The sequence below is a fragment of the Haemaphysalis longicornis genome, unplaced genomic scaffold (assembly GCF_048455015.1).
Source record: "Haemaphysalis longicornis isolate Haplotype H1 unplaced genomic scaffold, Haemaphysalis longicornis Haplotype H1 scaffold_12, whole genome shotgun sequence".
Classification (NCBI taxonomy): domain Eukaryota; kingdom Metazoa; phylum Arthropoda; class Arachnida; order Ixodida; family Ixodidae; genus Haemaphysalis; species Haemaphysalis longicornis.
Genome location: NW_027526225.1, coordinates 104,087,028 through 104,111,189, shown reverse-complemented (window position 1 = coordinate 104,111,189; position 24,162 = coordinate 104,087,028). Strand labels below are relative to the sequence as shown.

The 24,162-nt window shown below is 47.1% G+C and overlaps 2 protein-coding genes across 2 annotated transcripts; one reads left to right on the top strand and one right to left on the bottom strand.

The window, feature by feature from the left end:
• Positions 1-174: 174 nt before the first annotated feature.
• Positions 175-14,889, top strand: Mrf1 (mitochondrial translation release factor 1). Its single transcript, XM_077693978.1, has 7 exons — positions 175-643; positions 843-934; positions 2,222-2,405; positions 2,983-3,146; positions 5,827-5,944; positions 13,122-13,258; positions 14,266-14,889. Exons 1-7 carry the CDS (start codon positions 187-189, stop codon positions 14,464-14,466), a joined length of 1,353 nt encoding a protein of 450 aa, XP_077550104.1. The 5' UTR covers positions 175-186; the 3' UTR covers positions 14,467-14,889.
• On the bottom strand, positions 14,510-23,977 carry Rpl12 (ribosomal protein L12). Its single transcript, XM_077693979.1, has 5 exons — positions 23,819-23,977; positions 23,620-23,693; positions 23,335-23,515; positions 22,460-22,659; positions 14,510-14,586 (listed from the first exon to the last, which is right to left on the bottom strand). The coding sequence occupies exons 1-5, from the start codon at positions 23,853-23,855 to the stop codon at positions 14,581-14,583; spliced, it is 498 nt and encodes a 165-aa protein (XP_077550105.1). The 5' UTR covers positions 23,856-23,977; the 3' UTR covers positions 14,510-14,580.
• Between the last annotated feature and the right edge of the window lie 185 nt (positions 23,978-24,162).

Here is a 24,162-nt window from a genome sequence, read left to right as displayed (position 1 = left end):
CAGAGCATAAATCGTTCATCTGGCACACGTTTATTGCTTTTCTGAGCACTTCTTTTTAGTACTTATTTAGCAATTGTGCAAATGTTCAGTAACAATTTTTAAAGTTCATTAGTACAATTATTAGCGCCATAAACCTTACAAATTGATGTTTGGTTTACAATTGAGAGACCCACGTGACCACGAAACATGGCCGCTTCCAGGACCAGACGACGGGCCGCTGCTATGTGTGCAATTTTCACCGAATCAAGGATTACAGTTAGACAAGCGCTGCGTAGACATGCATCCCAGTCATGTAAAATGCCAACAGCTGCTGCGTTCAACAGGTTTTTCTTGTTTCAAGCCCCAGAAACCTCTAGTCTTCATTCAAGTCACCCTAGATCGTGGATGCCGGATCGCCGCTTTTTCGCGACATTGCCCGAGAAGGACAGCGTAGTGGTGGAGCCCAAGCTTCTCTTGAAGTACTTCCAAGTTGTGGCCAAGGAGCTGAAAGATGTGGAGACAGAACTGCTCCGACGCTCGTTGGATGCTAAGAGGACTAAGGAACTCAACGACAAAGTGGCGAAACTCTCAAGTGTCGTGCGGCTGTTTCAAAAAGTTAACGAGCTGAGGAGTGAAGTTGTGGGGCTCAAGGATTTGGAAAAAGGTAGTAATTTTGTCATCTTGCGATGGCCTGCCTTTCAACATTGTTCTTGATGTTGTTATTACGTTTGCGTATACCACGTAAATGTGCAAATGCTGTCCGTTATCTAGTATCCTGTAGAAGCTTTCCCCGTGACAGCACTCGGTTTGTTTACAGTAGTTGGTTGGTAACAGCATTGTTTTGCGTTTTTTTTTTTTCGCAGATTTTGCCAAGACTGGGGATAAGGAGATGCTTACAATGGCTTCAGATGACCTACTGAAATGTGAATCTGAAATTCAAGAAATGTATACCAAGGTAAGCGGCGGACAGTTATTTGGTTGTTCGTTTAGTAACTACCGCATTAAAACCCTCGTCGCATACTCAGTTAATCGGTTCCATACTACAGCGTAATGCTTCACTGCATTTCCATGCAGTATTTCTACGCTTTTCGTAAATTTTGTGCCCATCTACAGCTGTAAGTGTAAGGGAGTGTTGACGGTTCGCATTTGTAGAATAAACAAAAAAAAAAAAAAAATCGCGCTCTGTATTGCTTAGCTCGTGGTCATCTTTATGCCTTGCACAAAAAAGAAAAAAAAATTCTCAACATGTTTTTACAGGAAGCATCACCATGAACATTTTCACAGATCCTCCAGAAAAGCTTTGGCAACGTAAGCATTCATACACATCACATGGCGGATACCGTTGCATTGTGTTAACCTAAACTTGTGTAGCTAGCTTCAATCTTGGCATAATTTGGTGCATTTTGGGATTATGCGTGACTTCTTTGGAAGTTGTTGCTTTCGAGAATGCCAACCAACAAGTATTAACAAAGCTTTACAGATGAATCTCAGGCCCTATAATCAGCCTCATAAATGACATGAAGTTTCATTTTCCAGCTAGGACCCGCCGCGGTGGCTCAGTGGCTAAGGCGTTGCGCTGCTGAGCACGAGGTCGCGGGTTCGATTCCCGGCCGCGGCGGCCGCTTTTCTGATGGAGGCGAAAAGCAAAAACGCCCGTGTGTTCGAGATTTCGGCGCACGTTAAAGATCCCCAGGGGGTCAAAATTAATCCGGAGCCCTCCACTACGGCGTGCCTCATCACCTGCGTTGCGTCGGCGCGTTAAAACCTACAATCAATCAATCAATCAATCAATCATTTTCCAGCTAGGCCAACATACAGAACTAAATAATGCATAGCAAGGAAGTCTGCCACAAAGTGAACTGGGGTTTCCAGTGTAGTTTGCTTTTATTTTAGCAAAATATGCAAATCGCAATGAGTGAATTCAATCGTTTGTAAATATCAGTTATCAGGAAAGGAGAAGTCTGGTACGAATTCCTTTCTTGCACTAGAAAGATCTGCTCCATTTTGTCTTGGTTAATTTTATTTTGCATAAAGACGTCATGATTCAGATTGTGGCCTGCTTATAAATTGAAGTTCAGTAATGCTTGATGTCGGGCTAGTTGGTGTAACATTCTTTTGGACGGAAGTTGCACTGGGTATGCTGACCAAGGTGATGGACCCGGAAAAAAACGTTCACTTTCACGAGAAGACGGCGGATGTGATTTGATGTAGGTGCTGACTGTTCACCCCCTCCTGGCGACAGATTGTCGAGCACATACTGCCTCCAGACCCTGTGGACTCGAGTGAGGTCCTCCTTGAGCTCACAGCCGGTGTTGGCGGCCAGGAGGCCATGTTGTTCACCAAGGACATCCTGGAGATGTACATGCGCTACTCCAGGTGGAAAGGGTGGCACTGCACCCCGGTGGACTACGAAGTCGCAGACCAAGGTTTGGCTCTCATCTCCGTCTACCTCTTTTTTTGAGGTCCCGCCTTTCTGCTGCCACCGACATCGACATTGGGTTGCTTCCACTTTCCCCTTTAGACTGCTTCGTTGCAGTCTTAGGGAATCGTCTGCCATAGCAAGCCTCGTTATAATTCAGATGAAGCTGGCCATGGAGACTGTTGTGCGGAGACAGTATTGAAGTTCCTGTCTAAACGAAGAACGACACCAGTGCCACCTTTTTGAATATAAATGTTATAACAAACTAAATTTTTCTTTAAGTTAAACACTTGGTAACATTTACCAGTATTGAAGAGGCTTGTATTTACTTTTTAGGTCACGTACTGTTTAAAACACTAATGTCATTATTTTTACAAAACTGCGGTTTGCATTTGTTAAGATGTCTGCTACGAGGTTTTCTTTTACAATGTTAGCAGCTGCGCCCTTCCAGTTATTGTTGCTTTAGATGCCTTATTAGACTGCTTTGTAACCTGTCTAGCGTGCTGTCTACAAATTGGAACACAGCCAAGGTACCGGGGAGAGCTAGGGGCGATAATGTTCATTTCTGGTGGTCGTTTCCCTAGGCGGGGTGCGGCACGCCTCCCTGAACATTGGCGGGAGTGATGTGGGGAGGTGTCTGAAGTTTGAGAGCGGAGTCCACCGAGTCCAGCGGGTGCCAGCCACGGAGAAGTCTGGCCGCATGCACACCAGCACCATGGCTGTCGCCGTCATGCCCATGCCGACCGAGGTAAGCTTGTACAGTCTTTTTTAAAATTTTCTAGGCCATGCCAAAAGTCCGTAGTCCGCAAAAAATCCAAAGTGGAAGCGTACCTTTCAAGCGAGGCTGAAAGAATTCATGCCAAAAAGCTGGAGAAAACTCATTTATTTCTTACTGTGATAAAATAATTTGGTCACAGTTAAATGCTAAGATTTTGCTTTGAATTCTTTGGAGCCCAGAAATCTGTGGTGTGGCCTAGGAAATTTTTACAAAGACTGTACTATGTATGCTCACTCACGAGTTAACCTGTGCTGATGATGGGACTCGTTGATACTGTGACGTTAACTTGCGGGGAACTACAAAGTTCTTGGAAAAAGGACAGAGGTTGTGGTCAGACTGATGGCTTACCCAGTCCCAAATTTCACATAGAGGGTGCACTTGAGTGCCAAGAAGGAAGAACGGCTCTGTCGGAAGAAGTGGTTGTGTGGGTTATTTGCATAGAGTGTTGATGCTAAGATAACTGGCAGCAGTGAGAGTGCATTGCAGATGGCAGCTCTTCCGTTTTGCAAACGAGATACCCAAGTACTGATGCGAAAGGTGATGACATGTTTGAAATTTGAGCAAAAGTGAGTTAGTAGCTTGGCTCAAACATTCCTTTTTATGGAAACGACTAGTCAAAAATCACAACAGTAATCAGCGACTCTAAGTCTGCAATCCTAAATTTCTCCCGCGGGCAGATCTTCCAGGGCCACCTGGAAGATCTACAACTTTAATTTCTGGCTTCGACACTGAGAAACGAACCAGTAAGATACTGCTAGTCTGGACCCCTGCCCACTCCGGCCTGGACAGGAATGAATCCACACCAGGTGCCGCTCGAGGCTTCACCGACCAAGCGGACGTCAATGTAGATGAGGAATTCATCTTACTGTCTGGCAGGGACAGATTCGTGACCTACAGGGATATAACCAACCACTATTGGCTGACCCGGGTCCGCTTTCCAACCGAGCATCCCTCCCCAACTAAATGCCAATCCGTAGTCCGGCGACTCCTCCAGACAAATTCGTATCGGAGCCTGATTGTCTACAGCTACTGTTATGCAGGGCGCTACCTCCCAGAGTGCCACATATTCCATGAATGAGCGGATCTAGCACGCTTGCTATGGCAATGTCTGCAGGCAGCCACATTAGGTCGCAATGTTAAAGGAGTGCTAACACAAAATTTCAAAGCTGGGATGACAATGTAAAAGGCTTCCTTTGTATATGGAGATGTTTGCCAGCAAGTTTCAACAGTAACTGTTCTGTATAACATATTTTAAATCAATTTTAATCTTTGCATGCACGAGAAAGCTCAGAACGAACACCCTTTCGAAATCGGCATCAGAATGACGCCATCTGCTCCTCCTGGGCTCAAACTGCTGACATGAGGGCCCCCGTGACATGGCCAACGTGTGCTGGCTTCGGTTGGCACGCGCTGTTCCATTGTGTGTACACGTCACAGTTTTGGGACTGATGTCACGCTGCCCAGCACATGGAAATGGTGAGAACCATATCACCAATCTGGGCGCGCGGGTTCACACCAGCAGTGGTGTGACGAGAACGGTGACGTCACGAGCACCCTCCTGTCTTGGCGGCCGCCTTGATGTTCAGTTAGTCGAAACCGAAACTGACACAAATAAACGAGGCTGTAAATAATTGTTTACACTGCTGTTGACCGTCTGATGTATCATTCTATGATTAGTGGGCTGGTAGGCACCCATAGTGGCGAAAAAAACTTAACACGAAAATTTCGTCTCAGTACTCCTTTAATAGCAGTGAGCAGTGGGAGACCGTACTGCACAGCTCCAACTGGCCAAAAAAGCTGCCAGGTACTCCAGTTGGCATCTGAATAAAGTTTTATGCTCTTGCTTAACTTTTCCAGTACACATCTCAACAGTTCAAAGCTGCTCACGCAAATAAATATTGTATGGGCAAAAAAAAAAAAACCCTACACAACTGCTTCAGAGCAGTCAAAGTTTACAAATCAAAGATACGCAATGTTTTTTTTTAACCTGGTACTGTTGATTGAGTGGGTTGGTATTTCCGGCAGCGTACTCAAAGCAATTGTAGAGCTTCATTTACTGCCTGGAAAGCACGAATTAACAGAATACGTTAAAATGCATTGCAGGGCAGAATCGCATTACAGTGAGAAAGTGTTGGCAGTTAAAGCACTCTCCTCTTCCGTTTTTTGGCAACTATTCTTAAGGAAGGTGTTCCTTGTAGAACTGATATGACTGCAATATCTCTCACTTACCCATATGCACTGCTTCTATGTGCACATTGTTTTCCCTTGTGACATTTTATTCGTACAGTAAGATTGCTTGACAATGTAGTCTTCACAAGATTCTTAATCACTTGTACAGTCCTCACTGGCTTCAACTTGTTGCCAGGGTTTTTCCGGAAGGATGGTGGGTCAGCAAACACCAGGTGATTCAGAAATTCAGATAGCAAATAAAGAATATGGCAGCCACACACATTTTGCTCTTCTGAACAAAATAACTTGCAGTTAGCTGGCACCTTAACTACCCCAACCAAGGCTTTAGAAACTTCGAGCTGTACATTTTTATAGCTATGCTCTGGTCGCGCAGGTAGTGCCGCTTGAGTGCAGTGCGTCAGCTGGCTTTCTTGCGGTTGTTGCTTTTCCCACTATGAAGCTGCCTCTCTTCTCGCAACAGGTCGAAGTGGTCCTCAACCCCAAGGACCTGGTGATGAAGACAAAGAGGGCCAGTGGCCCAGGCGGCCAGCACGTCAACACGACCGAATCAGCGGTTCAGATTCAACACATTCCCTCTGGTAGGTGCCTTTGCATTGCAGTCAACATGGATGCAGCTTCAGCATCACCCTTAACACCCTCCTGGTATGCAGATGGCACCAGGCAGTGTTAAAGTCGCCATAAAGAAAAATTAAGAAGAAGAAATGGACGTGGGCAGGGCATGTAACGCGAAGGCAAGATAACCGTTGGTCATTAAGGGTAACAGAGTGGATCCCTAGAGAAGGCAAGCGTTGCAGGGGGCAGCAGAAAGTTAGTTGGGCGGATGAGATCAAGAAGATTGCGGGGATAAATTGGTCGCAGTTAGCGCAGGACCGGGGTAGTTGAAGATTAATGGGAGAGGCCTTTGCCCTGCAGTGGGCAGAGATAGGCTGGTGGTTGTGGTGGTGGTGATGATGATGATGATTATGATGATGAAAGAAAAATGCATGTTTGGTGCGTTAACACTACTGCTTTGTCCTGATAATGATAGCTACCTTATCGCAAATGTGAAATCAATAATATCAAGTAAAACAGCTGAACCAGCGGCAACTCAGCAGCCGCTCGCCAGCGACGTCAGAGAATCTTGTATGATGGGCAGCCAGTGACCATGGATACCTTCAAGAAACGTGACTGGGCAATCATAGTGGGGCCTCTAGTTCCCTGTGGTACTTTTACTAATGTGCGGTTAACACACTAATAACTGCATTTTTAGTGCTGGCCTCTCTCGCTATTGCATCACTCCTGACTGTGGCACAAAATTCGATTTTTAACACTATTTCTTGCACCTTTTTCAGTTAATTAAAGGAGTACTTACGTGAAATTTTCAAGTTATGTTTTTTTTTTTTTTTTGTTACGGGTGCCTTTCAGACCACTAATCATAGAACAGCACATTAGGTGATCAATCGCAGCGTAAATTACAGCCTCGTTTATACCTCTAAGTTTCAGTTTTGATGAAATGAACGCCGGGGTGGCCGCCATGACAGGAGGGCGTTCTTGACGTCGCTGTTCTTGTCACACCACAGCTGGTCAGGACGTGGTTCCACTGTGCCCGGGCAGCATGACGTCAGTCCCAATACTTTGATGTGATGCAAAAGGTGAAGCAGCGGGCACCAACAGCAGCCAGTGCATTGGCTACATCATGGTTTCTCAAAGTGGGTTCCGCGGAACCTAGGGGTTCCGCAGGCCCCTCCTCCGGGTTCCGCGAGCCACTGATAAATTTTCCCTGGTTCCGCAGTCGCAGTGTCTTATATGGTGAACCTGAGGTGCGATCGATCTAAGGAACCTCCATTACTCACGCCCGAGTGTCAGTAAGCACATCTCGGCGCATAACAGAAACGCGCGAGCTGCGCAATAAATCTCGCCAGCAGCTTGTAGCCAGCCAGACTCCGAAAACGGGCCACGTGGTTAAACTTTTGCACTTGAATCTCGGTCTTATATTACCCCCATGCGCATTTCTCCTGTTTGGAGATAGGTGCCGCTAGCGTACGCATTCGCGTAAAGTCGACGGGGAAAAAAACGATACCCTTGCTTGCTTTTGAATTTATTGCACGTTAATGTAGCATGAACGGAATGAAAAATGGCGGGAGGGGGTTCCTTGGCACTTAACGGAACTTAGCAGGATTCCCTGGGACCAACATGCTTGAGAACCCCTGGGCTACATCAGGGGAGCTCTGACGTCGGCAGTTTGGGGCAAGGCACTCAATGCGTCGTGACGTAGCCAATGTTGGAAGGTTATCCGTTTTGAGCTATCGGGTGTGTGTGCCAAGATATGAACTTATTTAAAATGTTATACTGAATGGTTACAGTTGTAACTTGTGGGAGTTATCTCCATATACAAAGGAACCTTTTTACATCTTCCCAGTTTTCAAATTTTCTGTCAGTACTCCTTTAAAAACATTTTTTGTGGCTGGAATATATAGCTAATCAGCAAGGTACCAAAGACTAGTTGAAATTCAACAAGGCTTTATTTTATACTCTTCACTTCGTTATATTCTACTCCATACATGTTAGGACATTTTTTATCGACCTCGAAATAGCTGAAGCGCAAGTGTGCACCCTTTGCAGAAATTGCTCCACTTTGCAAGCACAGCTCACTAGTGATATCACTTCGAAGCACATTAATGGCAACCACAAATTTTTGTGCAATAAGTGATTTTCGAATACACTGAAAGAATTCAAAAGTTGTCTAGCTTGTGTCAACAATGACAGTTGCTGATTGAATGGCACCAACTGTGATCGTTAGCATTTTGTTCTGTGAAAAACCATTCTTACGCTGCAAATAAATGCCATACTGTGAGCGTTGAGCACACTGGCAGAGAATACATCATGGTGTGCATATTTTGTTAGTAAGTAGAACCAGGAGTGGCAAAAATACAGGCCATTGCTAAATGAGTGCAGATTTTTTGTTGTACACTTTCTTGCCATTGGGTTTGATGTAATCTTTAAACCCCAAATGCAGCCTCCCTTTCCTGGTTCGTTGGCCGCCAGGCGCTCACATTAAAAACCGCTATCTGTTGAAGACTAGCTAGTCGCCACTGATAGAATTCCTGCCGTCAAATCTCACACAAAGGTTGTTGTCATTTGCGAGCAGCTTTGTACAAGTCACCAAGAGCTTGCTGACCAAACTTGCTTAGCTCTTGCAGTCATGCATCTTCAAGGCATCTACCAGTAGAGCATATATTCACAAATGCAGGAAACCACATTTACAGTTTGTTTTTTCTCTTAAAGTCTTTTTTCAGTAGTGGCACGAAATTTCATAGCTGAGATAACTATGTGAAATGCTTCCTTTTATCAGGAGACATCTCCCAGCAAGTTTGAACTGTAACCGTTCAGTACAGCATATTTTAAATCCATTTTAATCTGGCTGCACGAGAAAGCCCAGAGCAGGCCAGCGTGACATCATGTGGTACTTGCTCCAAACTGCCGACGTCGGGGCTCCCGTGACGTAGCAGACGCACTGGCTGCAGTTGCTATGCCATGTGCACACGTCATGGTTTCGGGGACTGACGTCACGCTGCCCAGGGTGTGTGGGGATGGTAAAGACCTCGGCTGGTCTGCGTGTGTGCGCACGCGTCCAGACCGGCAGCAGTGCAACAAGATTGGTGATGTCACGGGCGCCCTCCTGTCATTGCGGCCGCTCGGCGTTCGTTTTGTCGAAACCGAAACTGACATGAATAAACAACACCGTAAATTAGTGTTTACGCTGCGTTCGACCATCTAATGTGCCATTCTATGATTACATTGATTAGTAGACTAGTTGGCATCCATAGTAGCGAAAATAGGCAACATGAAAATTTCGTGTCAGTACTTTTAATTTTAAGCACGCGCACATAAGCGGTTGCCAGTTTACGCGTGCACGTGCCTTGAGTGGAGGTAGGTAGGGGGGCGTGCACGTGAAGCTGTAGGTTTCATGCCCACACTGATGACATGTCCATTGGGCTGGCGGTAGACTTGCACGTGGACGTTGAGCAGCCGAATGCAACCTGTCTGGCGTCTTCACTGGTTGAGCTAATCTGCTCAATCTGCCTAACACAGGTTGTGTGTTAGGCAGACAGTGAGATGCCTACAACAAGGGAGGGAAAGAGACAGCCATATGTTTGTTCACAAGCATAAAGCTCGAGTCCTTGCAAGTTCCATTTAGCCAAATGGCTGGGAAGTATGCTAAATCGCAGATTACCACGGCCGGACTTGACTCTCCTCTGTTGCGCTCTTCACACTGGGGCGTTTTGCTGCCTGTCGTTGCAAGTTACTGCCGCCGTCGCCAAGTGCGTTCACACGCACAGTGTGTGTGCTGCAGTAGGTGCATGATTGCACATCCTGCGATGAATATGCTTCCATGTGCTGTTGTCCAGTGAGCACTCACAGCTGCGAAAACCAGAGCTCTTTGATGTACGCAGTTGAGAAACTCCGCCTCAAGAAATGGCCCGTACCCCCCTCCTTTAGATCGTGCACACGGTGGCGTCACCACGGCCACCACATGCACTATCCAAAAAGAAACTTAAGAAAGAAAGATAAAGAAACTTAAATAGGAAAGAAAGTTGGGCCTTCATCGTGGAACTGCTATCCACTCAGCAGTCGGATTGACGATTCGTCGAAGTGGATTGCCAAGGTGTATGTAAAATAAGGCCTCACCAATTTTTCCAAAAAATCAACCGGAAAAACTCGGACAGCAAGGTACAGACACAGGTCACAAGGAATATATTTTTTAAAATCTAAGCAAGACAAGAACATTAGAGTTGCAGCAAAGTGGGCAACTAGTCTGCCTTTGTATTTTTTCTACCCTGTTCAGTTTTTAAGGGGACATATTTGATACTTAGTTGCCTGGTGGACTGCATTGTGCAGATTAGGGCAGACTTCTGGGCAAATTGTCATTGCATTGTAGAAGTGTAATCCCTCTACCATGCGGTCACACACACGTAGGGTAGAGATGCGATGCTTGAATGTGTGCTTGTGTGAGCGTCTGCGAAACTTGAAGAATGGGCCCACTGTGCAGCTCAGTACACATTGCCAGAAATGCAAATGAACCCCCCGCTTTAATGTGACTAGTAACAGCAAAGTATAAAAACCAGCTTGCAAGAAAAATCATTGGGGCATTTGAAATGGCTCGCCTTGGTTGCGCTTGCATAAGCATGCAGTCTTTCGGTTTATTGGCCGAATCAATTGCAAATCTCGCCCCTGAATAATTCCAAATGGCTGCACTCGGTACCAGGTGTCATGCTATTGTCTGTTGTTGCCTGGGTGTTACGTGTACATAAGAGCACGAGCTGTGTAAAAAATACTGTCATGTGGTCGCCTGACAGGTGGTTATATGCACTCTAAGAATCTTTTCTTGCTGATGTAAGCACATTCTCTGTGAACTGAGTGGCACGGCGATAAATGGAACACTTCAAACTTCTTTTTTGACGAATCGCCGCTCCGTTCTCACTCAAACTTCACATGAAGGTCGCATTTTGTGGTCTATTTTGTTTGGCACCGGGAACAACAACGATACTCACCTGTTTACTCTGAAAGTAAATAAAAATCATTTTCACCTATGGGAAAATGGCGGCCGATTCAGATTTGCGAGCCAGTGCAAGCTGATCTTGGAACGACGGCGCCACCTGGGGTATGCAGAGCGAAACGGACGATGGGGATTCACGGTAGGAAGGAGCCAAATGGTGTAGCAGACAACCAGAAAATCTCTTTCGCCCCTAGTTTACGATGATCACAAATACAGTGGAACACCACTGGTACTTCCCCTGGACTTTCGACGACCCGCTTCTTACGACGGATCACCACGGTCCCAGCAAACCCCCCATAGAAACAATGCATTAAAAACCCCGATGATATGACGCTCGGGTATACACGGTCCGCTTCATACAGCAGTTCCTGGCGCAGATAAATCGGCGTTTTTCCCGTATTTTACACCGCTTCGCCACCTTGTCGTCGCGACCTTTATTCTTAGCCCCCGTTTGATGCTGCTTGATGTGCAAAGGTCCGCGAGAAGGCGCAAGCAGACGGGTCGTCGTGAGCGACAGTTAACCTTTAACGGCCCTACGCGGCAGCAGTACGCCAACCGTGAGAAGCCATAGTTCCGGGTTCAGGTGGCTGGTGGACCGTGAATTTGAAGCTCCCATCGAGCCACCGACGAAGGCGAAAACACTACTACGATTATGACGCAACCCAGGGCGATGCCTGTACACTTGCTTTCCTCGCCCTCTTGATCCAAGGTTCTTCCTTTCACCACGCTCTCTCCCCCCGTCTGCTCTCTGCTTATCAGCGTCTTTCAAAGCGGCGTTGGCAGCATTGTCACTCCGCTACTTCCTTGCTAGGGTGCCTACATTCACGCGTGTCCGCCGCAAGGGTGGAGACACGCATATGTTGGCACCGCCGTTTTGGGTCACTCGCTGGCCGCGGCAGCAGGTCACTGTAGCAAGACCGCGCTAAAATTTTCACCACAACACGGTATTCACTTACTAAGTTTGAGTCATCTCATCTATTTCGCACTTTGACCCAACAGCAACGATACAGGAAGTCCGTTTTTTTTTTTTTTTTCACCTCTGCCTTGTTCTATACTTTGTTCCACCTAGCCTTGGCAGTTCACACTTGCCTTTTCCACTCTCAATTTGCTTGACCATGCGCGGGGCTGGCGGAATAGCTTGGACGCCATGGAGGGGAGGGGGGCACAGAATAGGGTTTTCGTTTAACTTGGGATTTCAAATAAAGTTTCGCGAATTACGCGAGAACGTGCTAAAAATACTTGTTTAAATGAGTTCTTAGCCCTCCTGTTGCTGGGTCGGCATTTACCCGCACTCCGGTCATACAATGCTTTCTCACGGTCCCTTGAAAGTCGTGTTATTGCGGTTCCACTGTACTTGCATAACAGCTGATACCAACCATCCATTCCAAGATTAGCTTGCACTGCCTCCCACGTCCAAATTGGCCGCCATTTTCCCATAGGCGAAAATCTTTTTTTTTTTCAGAGTAAACAGGTAAGTACCGTCGTCATTCCCGGTGTCAAACAAAATAGACCACAAAATGAGACTTTCGTGTGAAGTTTGAGCGCGAACAGAGCGGTGGTTCACTCAGGAAACATTTTTAAGGCGTTCCCATATTGTCATACCACTCTGTACGTACATTATATATAAAGCCTTTTTACGAATACGTGTTAATTGGAAGTAGCGGTTGTTGCTGTCGTCCTCCTTTGTCCTTGGTGTAATTTCTCGCCCTTTACACACCTACATTAAAATAGCTCTTGTGCGATTTATTGCTTTTTTATTCAGGTATAGTCATACAGGATATGCTTTTTCCCCAAAATCATAAAGCTTGGCATAAAACAAATTTATGTATCACCACGTGCCTCAAGGCGGGAATGTTGCAAGTGAATATCCATACGTGAACTGCCTGCGTATATCTCGTTTATATACTACAACAAAAAAATCTGGGCAAAATCGATTACAACTGCCTTGTTCGATGTGGGAACGCCACCGCGAAAGCTCACTGGTTACACTCTCTCTTGCCATGCTGCCCTCATGCGGTCAGCCCCCCAACAACGCATGGGAAAAAAAAAAGAGAGAAGGCCGTAAAGGGAGCGTGGGAAGGGAAGTCGAGTCCGACCGTGAAATGACAAACAAATTTGGCTTGTTTCGTGCACTCCTTCGATGGCATCCAGCTTTGCAGGTCATCCATCTTCAGAGAGTGGAAGGGCTCTAATTTTTCTATTTTCCCTCGTGGTGCCAGGCATCATGGTGGAGTCAAGCCAGGAGCGCTCGCAGCTGCAGAACAAGGAGATTGCCCTCAAGATTCTCAGGGCAAGGCTTTACCAAATCGAGCTGGACAAGCAGATCAGTCAACACACCTCCCAGAGGAAACTGCAGGTGAGCCACTCCCCTTCATGCGACTGGATATGTCTCGTTTCACGGGTGGAGGCCAACAAGATTTCCCCGTGGCCAAAGGTGGTAGCATGCCTTTGTAATCTAGAGGCCAAGTTTCCATGAGCGGGTTGGTGGGTGTGCCAGCGACACCACAAGTGCACCTCCCTTGCACTCCGTAGGTGTTGTTGGGAAAGCTTTTGGTATTCCCTACTGTGGGGAACTTATCGCCCTATGCAATACCCATGCGACCGATGGGTAAGTGGCAGTGGCATACACAATTTCTATTAGGTTCACGACAAAGTGTGCAATGCCTATAAAGGCTGCTCAGCCGTTTCTTTTTCTTGGTCACGAATTCGTCAGGATAGTTTACCAGTGCAATAAGCAATTCATACTGCCATAGAGCCCACGCAGTTGACAGTAACAAACTCGCGCACTTGTGGGTTCCACCAAAATTAAGTTAGTGTTACCACAACCAATGTTAGATTATTTTCTAGCATCTCCACTTCACTGTTAGGCACCTACAGTATTACAGTGCTTCCCATTGGCTGGTCACTGTGTGCCTTCAGGGCTGCATGTGCAAATTTTCACTCATATACAGCTCGAGGGCACCACTAGTGCCTCTTTTCAAATGATGCAAAAATTAATTTGCAGCCTTTACAGAGGAGTCTGATTAACTTGTTTAGCCGTGAAATTCAATTTTTCAAATAATCAAGAACCACTACCAACTATGTAAATAGCACCGTTTAGTTTCTTATTGCAGAATGCAGGGTGCGAACTTTGTAATGTCAAGAGGGTCCGAACTTTGTAATGTCAAGCGCCGACAGATATGCACCGAGAGGAAACAAATGGTTTCTGCAGTAACCTCCTACCTGCACGCAAGTAAACAAGCTAGACTTGCTCTCAACTTTTGTTTTAAAACTAACAAGGTAATTGACACTGTGATTTTGTTTTAGAACGCAACCAAAGCCACGCTCTGCTAAAAATGGTGTTTTGGTCCCGCTGTCCTTCAGGTTGGATCAAGAGGGCGTTCGGAGAAGATCCGTACGTACAACTATGCACAAGACCGTATCACGGACCACCGGATACCTGTAACGGTGCACAATGTCGCCGAATTTCTCCAGGGAGAGGAGATGCTGGACGGCGTGATACAGAGGCTGCTGCAAGAGTCGCGGAAGGAGATACTCCTCGAAGTACTCCAAGCCACCAAGTGATCTAGGGACATTAGACGAACAAAGAATAGGCATAGCACAGCACTTGAGGGGCCCCTTGTTTTATTGTTCCCCGCCTCAAACTTGAGAGGGCACTGTACAACTTTGACGCTGCATTCACTCCTGGAACGAGAAAGAAGACGCAGGACATGAGAAACTACACCCAGCGACCTCAAAGGGCGGCACAATACACAAACCAAGAAATTTAGTGTACGTACTGTACATGGCAAGAGGCAGGATAGGCATGCCTCTCATCCATGTAAAATGATGGTCACATACTCGCGATTACCTCCCCAGCTGTAAAAAGCATGCTGCTACAATGTTACTATTTTTTTCTTTCACATTGCAGCCAGTGATTAATTGGGCAACATATCTCTTGCACTGCACTGTTACATCGCAAGAAAAGCTTTAGCATGGCTTTCAAAAGCAGACAGAACTTTGCTTATAGTGGATTCCCCACTAGCACCGCTAATTTGTACCCTTTCAATGTACAAGAAAAGTTGCAACAATTCCCCTAGCTTAAGATGTGCAATCAATCTGAAAAAAAAAAAAAAAAAAAATTCTTTAAGTTCCTGTAAGGTGCACTGTTGTAGGGAAAATGCTGCTTTGGCATGGATTTGAAATATAGATGAATTATTCCTGAATACAGCAAAGGACATCCTTATATGCCTGTTTATAAGCCGTAGGTAGGGCAGTGAAAAGACTGAGACAGTAGGACGTTTGCACTCTTTGTTGGTGGACTACCATTTCCATTCTACCAATGACCAAAAATGAGAAATGACAGTCGTATCTACAACAGTTTACATAATAAACAACTTTAATCAACTACTAAAGCACAGGTATAATTTATCTAACCTGAAGCAAGATGTGCGTTAGAGCACTTGAAGTTACCTTTTTGTGCCCCTGGAAACAGTTGAGATCTTAAAGGGACCCTGCAACTCTTTGAGCAGTGCATGTAATACCCTAGTTACACGGCGGAAGTAACCGCAGTTACGTTTAACCGTGGTTACTGAACTTTAACCGCAGTTATCGCAAACAGGTTTTGGCTGTTACACGGGAAATTCCAAGTGTGTCGACAGCGGTCACTTGGTTGTGAGCGTAACAAAATCAATGTACCAAACTTTTCACCTCACAATAAAAAACGAGAGAAGCAGTGTAGACAAAAGGAAACATCGTTAAGACAGTTGCTTCAGACCCAACCGCGACGCACCCCCGTGCAGCGAGAGGGGGGCTTCCCCAACAGCTCGCAACCGGCTTGGTTTTCTCGGGTCGGCTCGGTGTTGGGTAGGTTGACCGCCGCTATCTCTACAACTGCGATTTGCAATACACAGCAAAATTTTTCACCACACGAACATCCACTTTCTCGCATGCGGAAGTTCTTTGCTGTGATTAGATTGATTTCAAAGAGCGGCGAGAAGCTGTTGCTGCCGTGGTCTGGGCTGGTTCGAGCCACTTCCAGTGCCGTGCGAGCAGACGCGCCAGCGTGTTTGCAGGCCCGGCCGACGTGCGCGCAGATCTTTTCCGAGAGCTGAAAACACTGCATGATTGCCCGCTTATCCATTTTCTTGCTAAACCGCACGCGGTATTTACAAATTTAGCATGACTTTTGTTGTAGTTGATCGTGGTGGATCGGGAAACAAGCATCGGAAGTCACGCTGACTGCGAGAGCGAAGCTCCTCTTGGAGGCAGATATGGGGAGGGCCTCCGTCCCCTCCTAACGGCAGGGCCTGTTTGGCCGTACGCATAAGTTCCCGCTTGCGAATAAGACGCCAATAAGTCGAAGTCGGCCACGGCAAATAAGCTGGTTGCCAGAAAACCCGACGGAAACGCTACTTTAACTGAGCGTTTGCGTCAGTTTCGGACACACAACTTATTACCTAGACAGCGCTGAAGTTGTAGTTCAGAACTTATTCCTATACTTATCGCGTTCGGGCAAACGGGCCCAGGTGTTTTTTTTTTCTTTCCTCCTTCACTGATGGGCCACCACTAGCGTCCGAACTGACTTGTGCGATTTTGAACACTGCGGCTGCAGAAACTGTGGTTAGCACGACCGAACTGAGGTGGCCAAGCTCAGTTTGCGTTAAAGGTGTTGTGCCACCAAATTTGTTGCTTGTGCATTCTCTGTTGCAAACGTTTTATAATGTTCGTGTGAGAGCATGATACATGCTCTCACACGAACATATTCTGAGTGAAAAATTATCGCACGATTCATGTGAACAGGATTCGGTTTCGGTTTCTGGGCGCCGATTCAAGCAGTGACGTCACAGTGTTGCGAGGAGGCTTTGCCACGGCGGCGCTGCGGTACGTTGCGACTTTACTGCGGCGTCTGCTCTCCCACATACGTACTTCACCACGGAAGTAAACACGCCGACTCGTCACGTCAAGCCGCGACAGCTCCGACGCGGATTCTTTGTCTGCATCCTCGGATGCAGACAAATGAAAACCATGGATTTGCAAACCATACAAATGCTAAAAAAACGCTAAAAAAAAAAAAAGCTGCCCCCGCCGCGAATCGAACCGGCAACGTTGACCGGACGGGCGGAACGCGCGAGACCACTGAGCCAGCGAACAAACGATTCCACACTGCGATATACGCCTCGAGCGCTGCCTGTAGGGGCGCCACTGAAATCCCCCTAGCGGCCCATTTCGAAAGCATACGCGGGAGTCGCCGGCCCGCTCACCACTGTTGCCATTGCTTTTGAAGCACGTTCGCGACCGATATTTTCTGTTTGTATGCGTTGGAAATACATATTTATGTGGAGCAATCACTCTGTTCGCAAATGTGGTGTATTTACGAGAGTGTAAATGCTTCTGACGCGATCTTACTGTGGTACATTTTGTCCGCATAAGCGCCAGGTGGGTGTCACAGCCCGGCGTCGCGAAACCAGCTTATGCATGGAGCTGATTGTAATTCTACTGCCCTGAAATTTACTAACAGTACCACCGTAAGCAGTGCTCGTTCAGATGCTCATGCTACGGCTATACACAACGATGTAAATCGGTTTCGTGTGCTTTCATAATCTAGCGGAGCACTCATACCTGACAGCCCGCCAGTTACGCTTCATATCTCGGATATTGATCACTACCCCGAACAAGCCAATGTGGCATACATTTCACGGACATTCTACGCAATAAGTACGATGGATAATGCAAAATTACATCCGGGAGTCAGCACAAATAATTTACGGCTGGGTCATCTTGTCGCGAGGTGAGCTTTCCCAAACAGTCATCGGTTACATATATCCCCCGCTTATATCCGAGGCCATGACTAAACGAATCTCCGAAACATCATCAAATGACACAGGGAGCCTGCATAATTTAGCACAAAAGTGAAATCAGAGGGCCTTATCAGATACCACACTCTTCCAACGACACCTTTAATCGCTTGTAAACTTCCGTACTGTATACTTCAAAAAATGTGTCCGCCGAGTGATCAGCTGTTCCTTAAAGTCGAAAAACAAAGTAAAGGTGAACGCTCAGCTTGTGTGTGATTACTAAAACGGTCATTCCTTCATTTCGCTCCGCATTTGTACACAATGACAGTTAAGCGCCCCCCTCCTCCCCCTCCCTGTCTTGGAAAATATCAGTGCATTTCGCATCTAGTTGGTCCAGTGAGTTCAACCTTGCTTAAGGTAAGACGAACGCCTCTAGGATTTCCGAAGCTGTAGTGGGTTTGTTTCATTCCCGCACGAGCTATTACATTGCTTCCGGACTTGGCAGACCATTTATTTTTCCGTGGTTTCATTAACTCTCCTTGGTCCATGCTATCAGGCGGGAGTGGGACCATATTTAACGACCCACAGACTTGGAATATACTTAACATTATCGCGTGGCTTCTATTTCTATAAGGGCACAAGCTATTTTCAGGTATTAGGCAATCACCTCCCCGAATGATATTTTTCTACATTCAAAACAAGGCCGAATTCGTTGTCCGCGCTGCCAAACAATACCAACCTCTCACTGTGCCAATATTAGGACTAAACGAGGCGTCAATAGCATTCACTTGCGCCTGAGATATTCGGAGGTGACAGTGGTGATATGCCGCTGCCGTCGCCGACGGCCGTAAGGGCGGCGAAGAAGCGCGCAGTACCGCGTCCCCGGTTACCTCTTGTTGGCGTTCGAGCACTCTAATCAGGACGCAGCTGTTTTTTTGAAGTGCCCTAAACATACTATTTGCTTACAGACATCACCATAACAAGATGTTCAGGGCAAAGAAAGGCAAAAAGAAGCGAAAGAGAACCAAAACATTGCATGAGCTGCTATCATCTGCGCAGCGGACATCTCGTAAGCGCTGCGGAGAAGCGGCGGCAGGCGGCGCAGCGATCACGAAGCTCGAGGCGTATAGCCGGTGTACTAGATGGAGGCCCATCCTTGGAGTCGTACGTCGGTGTTTACTAGCTAGTTTACAGAATTCCTGGCTTGTAAACTCACATTTTTTAAATAGCGCTTGCGCAGCAAGGTTCCGCGAAGCCCCCGCGACAGCTTATCGCCATCAACTCTGCTCTTCTGCGAAAGCGCTCGCAAAAATAAGTGTGCCCGGCTGCGACTGCGATTTTGCACTGAAGGGATAGTGCTTGCCGTACTTTGGTTTTACGTTTTACGTTAAAAACCTTTGCCGATACTGATCTCTTATTACCCAAATTACCCTACATAACTGTTCTTCTGCACGAAACTGACCTTATATTTTCTACAGGCGAGCCGATCGCACACGCATTCCGGGGTAGCGGCGTCGCCGAAAAGCACGGCCGAAGCGTCGAACGCCAAAATGCGGATCGCATTAGCGCTAGTGTTGAGTTGTATGGGCTTCATGGAACTTACTGAGTTTATTACCCTCCAGAAACTAACAAAATAGAGCCGCGTTCATTGCGGCACGAATGTTGTCGGGGCGCAGTTTTCGCTTCTCGGTCGATTGACGACGCGTCGTGCGACCAGTCAGGCGACCGGTTTTGTTGGCGTCTTCGGTCGGCGAGTCAGTCACACTACGGCGACTTTCCATCGGCCGACGTGTTTGTGTCGCCGTCGGCGTGGTGTGACCACGCGGTCTGGCAATTCGGCAGTTGGTCGATGTTTTAACGACTCGTCGTCGTCGCCGTCGTATCAGTATAGTGTGTCGATACGACCAAGCGACCAAACAAACTGTGGTAACTGGAGTTCACGTTGACGTCGCTCGAGTCGCTAGCGTTGTATGACGTCACAAACTTTGCTGTGCTGGCAATCCACTGACGTCATGGTTAGTGGCACTAGCGATGGGTCCCGATTTCCAGAAGAGCATTTAGGTAATTTTTAGAAGCGAATTAAAATATATATTAAGCGCTTGCTGTACCCAGCACTTCGTGTTGAGGGTCGTTGCATGCAGAGGAAGCCTACAGCAGGCTTTTTACAGACTTAAAATTTGGTGGCACAACACCTTTAACCATGGTTAGTGGGGTAACCGCAGTTTCGTCTTTCGTGTAATGCAGCAAACTGCGGTTAACTGTGCCCGCATAACTAGGGTAGTACCAACCTATTCTATGCCTGAACCTGTACACAAAGTCTGGGTGACGAATTCAATACTCCCCTTTCAACAAGGCCACTCGACAACAAACGTTTACTGCTTCAAGAACGCCCTATCAGCCTGCGTGTGCACTTGCGAGCAGGCAACCATGTCTGCTTTTTTGTGGCACCAGACTGGAAATTGACCCCTCCACGTTGAGGAGAAAAGAAGAAAACTTCTCGACCTTTGAAGGCCGCCAAAAAGAACGCCGCAAGCCGGCCCCCTCTTTGTAAGAGCGCGCGCAGCTTTCGTCGCGTTGTCCGTGGTCGAGTTGAGAGGGAACAATTATGTGCCATTTCTCATCGCTCGTAGTTTCGGTGTTAGTGAACGCATTTTCATAATTCTCACGGGAGGAGATTGCTGGGACAATAGACTTTACCCCAAAATACATTCCAAGTGGTCAATGGTTAGTGCTCCAGGGTCCCTTTAATAGACATCAGCTGGTTAACAGGGCAATGAAGACGAGATACAAGTTTATTAATTCAAAATGTTGGTCGCTGGAATAGCGCTCGTACAGCATTTAATGCAAACCCCATTCAAATGTGCTATGAATTTGAAAAACAACAGGCAGGCGATGCACCAGTTACTTTCCCACACAAGAATTATGATGCATTGCAGCACGCTAGTGCAACCGGCAGAGACCTACACTGGCGTCACTAAATAAGCTACGCTTAAGAGTACCGCCACTTCCGTGTACCCGGAAGCATCTGGGGGCCATTTTTTTTCTAGCTTGCAGTGTTGCCATCTCTCCCAACGAAACCGCCGCCGGTTGTGATGGGCAGAGTGTAAGCGGCCGCTCTAGCATATGCGCAGCAGAGAGAGAGAGAGAGCGGGGAGAGAATAGGTGCCCAGAAACAAAATGGCTGCGCCCATATGTAAAGAAATATCATGCGGTGCCAACTGACCAATGAAAATCCTGGCGGCCCATAGCAATGAGAGAAAAGAGTGCCGGTACTCTAAAAGCCTTTATTTAGTGATGCTAGCCTACACAATCAAATGAAAGTAAATAGAAATAGGCTTTTGCAATCATCTGTTCCTGCTCGAAACTAACTCCAGGTTCTTTCTACAGCGATGAGAGTGGTGGGATGAACAATAGAAGTTCTAAACAAACACGTACACATGTGCACACCTGCACCCTATACGAAACTATGACTGGCCGACACAAATGCCACCAGCCTGATGCAGCCCATATGTGACACTGCCACTTGCGCGACCCTGTTTGTCACAAAGAATGCTCAGCATTGCACGAAATGATTACTGTGAACCAAAATAAAATACTGCACATGTGGGTGCGATAAAAAGTAAATGAAAGCTATAAGCTGTGGCCGAGTGACAACCCCGTGTTCGAAAACCAACGAACATGTTCTTTGGGCATTGACTTCATTCTCTGCAGGATTGCAGCATTTGAAGACCACGTGGAGTCAACATACCGATTATCCGTCGTAAGTACCTGCCTCAAATGAATCACTGCTGGAATGGTGTAACGTGCGATGCAGCGAGAGAATTGGAAATTTTGGCTGATTGTTCTTCAGTGAACAATGCACCGTTTGCTGCCAGACAAGCGCTGACTGAGGGCACTATAAAATGGCAAATCTTTCAAAGCAAACCAGAAAGTCGTTTATCATCTCCATGCCCCCCTTTTTTTAGGTAGTCAAGCGGTTACGAAGGGCATCACACAAGGTGATGTGAAGTGCGCACCACATATTCTTGTGGCAAGCATTCTAGCTCAATAAAAAGAAAAGACAAGAGGATTCAGGTAAGACATCTGATGCAGAGGACAGGCAGAAGCAAGTGGAAACACAATGAACGGACACAAGAGACCAGATGAGAACTAGACGGTATGTAGGACTGAAATGATTGGGAAAGGCAGCAGCGGGCATCCATAGGTGGATGGTGGCAACAGGAATGGTTCAGGGGTGGAATTCTCAGTTGGGGCCGTTTTGAAGTGCCCACTCCACAATCCCTTATTGGCTGAAAGCAGACGACCAGATGTGAAAGCGATATTGGTCAGAGGTCTCGCAAGTGCGATTGCGCCATGACTGAAATGGACATTTTCGAACCAGACACAGCTCAGGACCGGAATTCTCAATTTTGTCCATTCCCTGTCCACTTTGAGTGAACCCTGATTGGCTGAAGTGAGACTACCAGATGCGACGAAGCGCGAACAAAGTGATATCATTGGACATTGGCCAGAGGCCTCACAAGTGAAATTATGTCAGGACTGAAATGGACATTTTCAGTGTGAACACAGCTCAAAGGCAGAATTCTCAATTGTGTCCATTTCATGCCCATTCCGATAGAGTCCTGATTGGCTGACAGCAGACGACCGAATGTGACGCAGCACATCCACTGGCCACAGGCCTCACAACAGCAACTAACTACATCACAGCTGAAACGGACGTGAAGTGGACATTCTCAAAACGGACACAGCTCAGAACTGACTCCGGTGCAAAGCAGGCTTACCTCGGGCACCTCAACCTCTCCGCTGTTCACCTTGTCGATGACGTCGTGGGGATGCGAGCCGTCGACGGTGCAGCCCACCGACTGGCACGTGCCCAGGATCTCCTTGACCGTGCCGGACAGGCTGCGTGCCATGGACCGGGGACGCATGGTCCTCGCGATGGTCATGATCTCGTCAAAGGTCAGGTTGCCGCTGTGCTTCACTGCAGCAGAAAACAGCAATGCCCATCGTCTTTCTTCCACTTGGCACACAAACACGCGACGAGACCAACTGCATCCATCTCTTAACACAGCGGTGGAACTACCAATGAGAGGTTTAGAGCAGGCCTGTCAGAGTTTCGATCCCTTCAGCTACGACGCGAGGAACTTCTGAAATCATGCAGTTCCTGAAAGCATACTTAAAGAGCTGCCAAAAATAAGAAATGGATAAACCACAACAGCAGCAAAACAGTTTTCAGAGGGGAACTCGCACAAGCATTGCATGGCGAGAGTTGTCCCATCTGTTTATGTTATTCGCAAACACTTTTTTATCTACCTGTGTAGCGGTGAACACTTCTTCGGTGGGCATTTAATTAAAAAGCAAGGGCCGATGCTGGGGCACAAGTCATGTAGCACAAGGCGCCAAAATGGCTTCGAGGTTTGCTAAGCTTTCGAAAGCTTCCACAATACCAAAACGCAATTTTCCATTTAAGAAGCAGCACCTATCCAAGCAATCTGCATACCACTTGCGCTAAGCATGTCGATGAATTTGACGACTCCACGAGAAATCTAACCGTCAGCGCCTGGACATCACGAGCAAGCAAGGCTGCCAAACGGTACCGCATGTCAGTTGTGGAAACAAAAACATCAAACAACGAGGCGTGATTGCGAATTCTCACCGTTCTTGACCTTCTTTCGGTCACGCGGCGGCTCCTTAAGCGCTTTGATGATGAGCGATGCGGCACTGGGCACGACTTCGATGGTGGCTTGTCGGTTCTGGATGATGAGCTTGACGGTGATCTTCAGGCCTTTCCAGTCCTGTGTTGCCTTCGCGATGTCATCACCGACTTTCTTCGGGGACTGCACCAAACGTGAGGGAGGCAGGCGAACCATAGGTAAGCGAACCAGCTCCGCACACTACTGTCAACACCGAAAGTGGCCGAAGGGAAGCACTACGGGCTTACCAGACCGAGGGGACCGATCTTAGGAGCCAACGCCGATGTGGCACCTACTTCCCCACCGACAGCTCGGAGGCACACTGCATTCACAGACAAAATAGAGAACACGAACAGAGTCAGCTGGCAAGCGGCAGGGATGGAAAATGAACGGACGCACGTCGGCATGAGTTTATCGGAGACGATTTATGCAGAAAATAGTACTCACCCACTTTAACTTCTGTTGGGTCAAACTTGGGAGGCATTGTGAGGTGTTTGTCTTAGCTGCGAGAAATGAAAAAAAGTCAATATTAAGTTAGATTACAGCGGATTGTTCGGCGAACCGAAAAACTCGCAATTCTTACCGACGGCCACCTTGAAGAAAAAGAGTCGGCCGTGTTGCTAACATGCCACACCAGTTCCGCTAGTTTCCGCCACACAGTGCGCACTGGCGCTAACATTTTTTTTCTTTCGAATTTGTTCCCGTAACTAAAACTAAGCTTTATTAGTTTAAAAATAATTAGCACTACAAAATTTGTGGTAAATGTGAATAAAATGTGACAACTTGTTACA